Below are 4,393 nucleotides of genomic sequence, written 5' to 3' on the forward strand. Positions count from 1 at the left end.
CAGGTTAGTTTTATTTTAATACATTCTAAGGTACACTTTGTAGTACACTTATCGTTAGTGGTATAGATGTAAGTAAAGATGGGCGTTTGATACTGTCTTTTAAAATTTATTTTAAATGAAATTGTTTAGCGGTGAATTAAAAGTGACGAAGTACTAAAAATTGTGCACTTTTTTTACTTTCAAGTACTTTATAAAAAGTTAATACATTAATGAAATAAAATATTTGGTTGTTTTCGAATGTGATAGACTATAGGGTGTTGGCCCACGCGCGTGCCTATGTCGTGATCCCCGCTCAATTTCGTAAGTGCACGTGTGCAATGGTCGCACAATTCCAGCAAACCGTTTAACATTCTTTTTAGAAGTAAAAAAGTACGAATGTAGTTTCAGCCACTTTCCAGGGGTAATTTTCCGTTGTATGTTCCTTCAATGAGCATACATGACCGCTAACGAGATTTTACTTTCGTAGTGGCTTTCGCTTTTCTCCGCTTGATCGAGTTTCTTAGAAGAGACGGTGCGGTGCTCTCTTCGCTTCACTACGTGTCCGGGGAAGTGCTACGCGTGTGTACACACCAACAAACCACACCTGTCCCGTCCATTGTGAAACACCAATCCGTACGCGGCAAGATGGCCGCGTATAGTTTGTACCTGTCGATTGGACGCGTCTGTTTTTATATATGCCTCTTCATAATTATGGTGTTGTGTCAGGAACAAATATCCCCGGGTAGTCGGTACTACAGCCGTGATGGAGTGTATGTGCCTCCTAACGGACCTGATCACCGTACCGACACTTATATTTACAAAGATAGGCGGTATGGCTATCGTCCCAGTTACCTGGATCCTGTTTATGGAGGAGCTACGAAAGTACCGGAGGATAGGTACCTCTACGAGGTGAAATTTTGTATCTATTTTTTCATAAGAATTACATTATTTTAATTAAAAATCAGTGACACCCGGTATATTTTCTATTGATCATTATAAATAAAATTGACCAAGGATTGTAATAAACGAATTGTCCTTTTTAAGGATACAACTTCAAGACTTCCTCTACCAGGAGTGCTAGGTGGTTGGCGTGAAGATCTTCAAGGTAGAGAGAGGCCAGACTCTAAGAATCAAGACAGAGATGTGAATGTCATTACTGCTTATGGACAAGTGCAAGGATTTAAAGTTTATCTGTATGATGATCCAGAAGCAAGGCATAGACCCTGGAATCTACCAGTTGAGAGAGTTACTAAGGATGTTAATGTGTTCCTGGGTATTCCTTATGCAATGCCACCTATTAAGGAAGGACGGTTCAAACCACCCAGACCTCACAGAGGCTGGCAGCTGTTGCAAGCTGTTGATTGGGGACCAGCCTGTCCTCAACCTAGTTCTTACACTGGTGCCACTAAAGGAATCCGAGATGTGGATGAAGACTGCTTGTACTTGAATATTTTTACTCCATATGTTGGTTCTGGTGTGGCTCAACCTTATCCAGTAATGTTCTATATTCATGGTGGAGAATTTACTCATGGGGCTAGTAATTTATTTCCAGGCCATATGATGGCTGCATTTTACAATGTAGTAGTTGTCTCTATTAATTATCGATTGGGTGCACTGGGATTCCTAAGTACAGGAGATGAGAACAGCCCTGGGAACTATGGAATTCTGGATCAAGCTATGGCACTGAGATGGGTATATGACAATATCAGAGCTTTCAATGGTAATCCTGATGCAATAACTCTTTTTGGACCTGGTGCTGGTGCAGCAAGTGCTGGATTATTAATGCTTGCACCTAGAACAAGGGACATGGTGTCAAAAGTGATAGCTCAATCAGGCTCTGTACTGGCAGATTGGGCAGTTATAATAGACAAATATAGAGCACAGAATACATCCAGAGTATATGCAGAAACATTGGGCTGTAGTATAGAAAGCAGTTGGAAATTGGTGCAGTGTTTGAAAGATTTTAGATCTTCTTTTGAACTGGGTAATTCTGAGTTAAGACCACATATTGGAATGTTTCCATGGGCTCCAGTATTGGATACTAATTACACAGTACCAAGTGACAATTGGTATGAAGACTGGAGAGCATCCGACTGGCATTTCTTTGAGGAAACACCTGAAGAAAGTATAAAGAATCACAAGTTTAAATATAATTTGGCATACATGACTGGAGTAACCACTCAAGAAGCAGCATACATTATATGTATGTAACGTGAATGTACTCTATTATTATTTTTACAATTTAATAATTATTTTTATATTTCAGATAACAATGCCACATTAGCCAGAAACCAATATATCATAGATTTAGAATTATTTGATCAAAAAATATGGGAACTAGTTCTTCAGTATAACTATACTCTTAATCCTCAAGGTGTTTATGAAGCTATAAAATATATGTACACATATTGGCCAGATCCTAAAAATATTACGCATATTCGCGACCAGTATATTAATGTAAGTTTCACATATTTTATATGTGCAGTTTACCGTTATAGTTTTATGATTATGTAATATTATATTTCTAGCTTTTATCTGATTTCCATTACGTGGCGCCTTTTGACAAAATTACCAAATTATTAGTGGAGAAAGACGTGCCTACATATCTATATGTGTTAAACACATCTGTAGAAGCATTAAATTTGCCACAATGGCGAAGAGTTCCTCACAATATCGAGCTTTTTTGGTTAATAGGTGCTCCCTTCATGGATGTTGGTGAGCAAACAAAATTTTCTTCTAAGATAACACATAATTATCAAAATATAATTCTTCCAGAATTTTTCCCCCAAAAATGGAATTTAAAACGAGATATGTGGACAGATAACGATCGTAATATGAGTCGTTTTTTTATGCAAGCATACGCAAATTTTGCAACATATGGGTGCGTTTATTTTTATCGTTAATTTTTCATTTTTTCCATATAATAATAAAACTTTTTTCTTTTTAGAAATCCCACACCTTCACAAATCTTGGGATTGCACTTTGATGTTGCCAAAGTTGGCCAGTTACGCTACCTGAATATTAATACTACCTTCAACAGTTCAATTTTATTGAACTACAGACAAACTGAAAGTGCCTTTTGGTCTATGTATTTACCAACAGTTATTGGTCGTTTGGTACCTACATATCCCCCAGTTACTGAAGTACGAACGCTATATATATATTCTCTTTTATATATTCAGAATTTTATTAATTTTTTTTTTTTTTGTATTCTTTTGTAGTATTGGTGGGAGCCAAAGCAACCCCTACAAATTGCATTTTGGTCAGTGTCCACCGTATGTTTGCTGTTAATTGTGCTCTCTGTGGTGTGCTGTATGCTTTGGCGCAATGCCAAAAGGTAAGAAAAGGTAAACAGAACCAAACCCGATATCACTATATCGTTTAATGCCGTAGTGCATGGGGGTAATGGTTCTGATACTATAAGTATAATAAAAGAGCACATTCAAGGTAGAATTTAACATGATTAATTATTCTGTGTATTAATACTCTTATTCTTGCTTGTGATTCATGCAGCAAGACAAAGGTTGCCAGATTGTATGCAGGTAATCACACACTATGTACATATTTAATTGCACAGCATGAAGTTCTATGGTAGTGAAAAGGTTATAAAATCCTTGATGGTCTTATTACAAAATTAATTTTCCATCTAACTTTCATTTTGTACATTTTTTTACTATATTCTCTATGTTATGTCCAGACAATCTGACCACTACTATAGCGGAGATATCCTGATGGTACGAGACGATGAACCCTCGGAGGGAATGGAAAATATGAATCGATCCTCGAAGGAGAACGTTTACGAGTACCGCGATACACCACCCATTAGATCCAGGATACCGCGACAAAATGAAGTGAAACTTCAGGAACGATTGGCGCAAAATCGAAAATTTAGCTCGACTCCGTCGCTAAGGAGCAACTCGAACATCTCGTTGAAGGATATGAGGTCGGAGGGATTCGTTACCAGTTCACCAAACGGGCAACCTAGACTGAACAAAGCGATGAGTCAGACTTCATTATCCAAAGGTAAAAGTAAGACGCATTTAGTACAAGGTACCCCGCAAACAGCTGTATAATATTCTCTTCATTGAGTACTTCTGCAGTCGCTTTATTTATATCACTGAACAAACGGCTAAACTCTTACAGATGATTCTGCAATCAAAAACATAGTTAATGTTAAACATAATATGTGTCCACACACATACGCCCGCGCGATTGTTTTAATATGATGACTATATTGGAAAGATTTCCAGATATTAAAATATGATCTCTATGTAAGAGAACTGGTAACATTTATAAATGACTGAAGTTAATATTCTAAGAAATGGTGAAACATTTTGTCCGTCCATGAAAATATCATTGTTGTATAGCACTGTACATACGGATACACTTATTTTGTACTACCTTTTTTTTATGT

General features: G+C 37.2%; 1 protein-coding gene across 1 annotated transcript; it reads left to right on the forward strand.

Moving 5' to 3' along the window:
* Positions 1-494: 494 nt before the first annotated feature.
* On the forward strand, positions 495-4,104 carry LOC108575146 (cholinesterase). The gene is made up of 8 exons (XM_017937871.1): positions 495-888; positions 1,024-2,182; positions 2,246-2,436; positions 2,508-2,694; positions 2,755-2,860; positions 2,927-3,122; positions 3,201-3,316; positions 3,677-4,104. Exons 1-8 carry the CDS (start codon positions 625-627, stop codon positions 4,050-4,052), a joined length of 2,595 nt encoding a protein of 864 aa, XP_017793360.1. The 5' UTR covers positions 495-624; the 3' UTR covers positions 4,053-4,104.
* The last annotated feature ends 289 nt before the right edge of the window (positions 4,105-4,393 follow it).

Source organism: Habropoda laboriosa, unplaced genomic scaffold (genome assembly GCF_001263275.1).
Source record: "Habropoda laboriosa isolate 0110345459 unplaced genomic scaffold, ASM126327v1 scaffold207, whole genome shotgun sequence".
NCBI lineage: Eukaryota > Metazoa > Arthropoda > Insecta > Hymenoptera > Apidae > Habropoda > Habropoda laboriosa.

Bases quoted from the DNA above. Each gene is read 5' to 3' on its own strand.
- LOC108575146 (XM_017937871.1), top strand. From the start codon at position 625: ATGGCCGCGTATAGTTTGTACCTGTCGATTGGACGCGTCTGTTTTTAT. The intron at 2,437-2,507 runs GTAAGTTTCACA...TTATATTTCTAG, and splicing joins TTCGCGACCAGTATATTAAT to CTTTTATCTGATTTCCATTA. The intron at 3,123-3,200 runs GTACGAACGCTA...ATTCTTTTGTAG, and splicing joins CATATCCCCCAGTTACTGAA to TATTGGTGGGAGCCAAAGCA.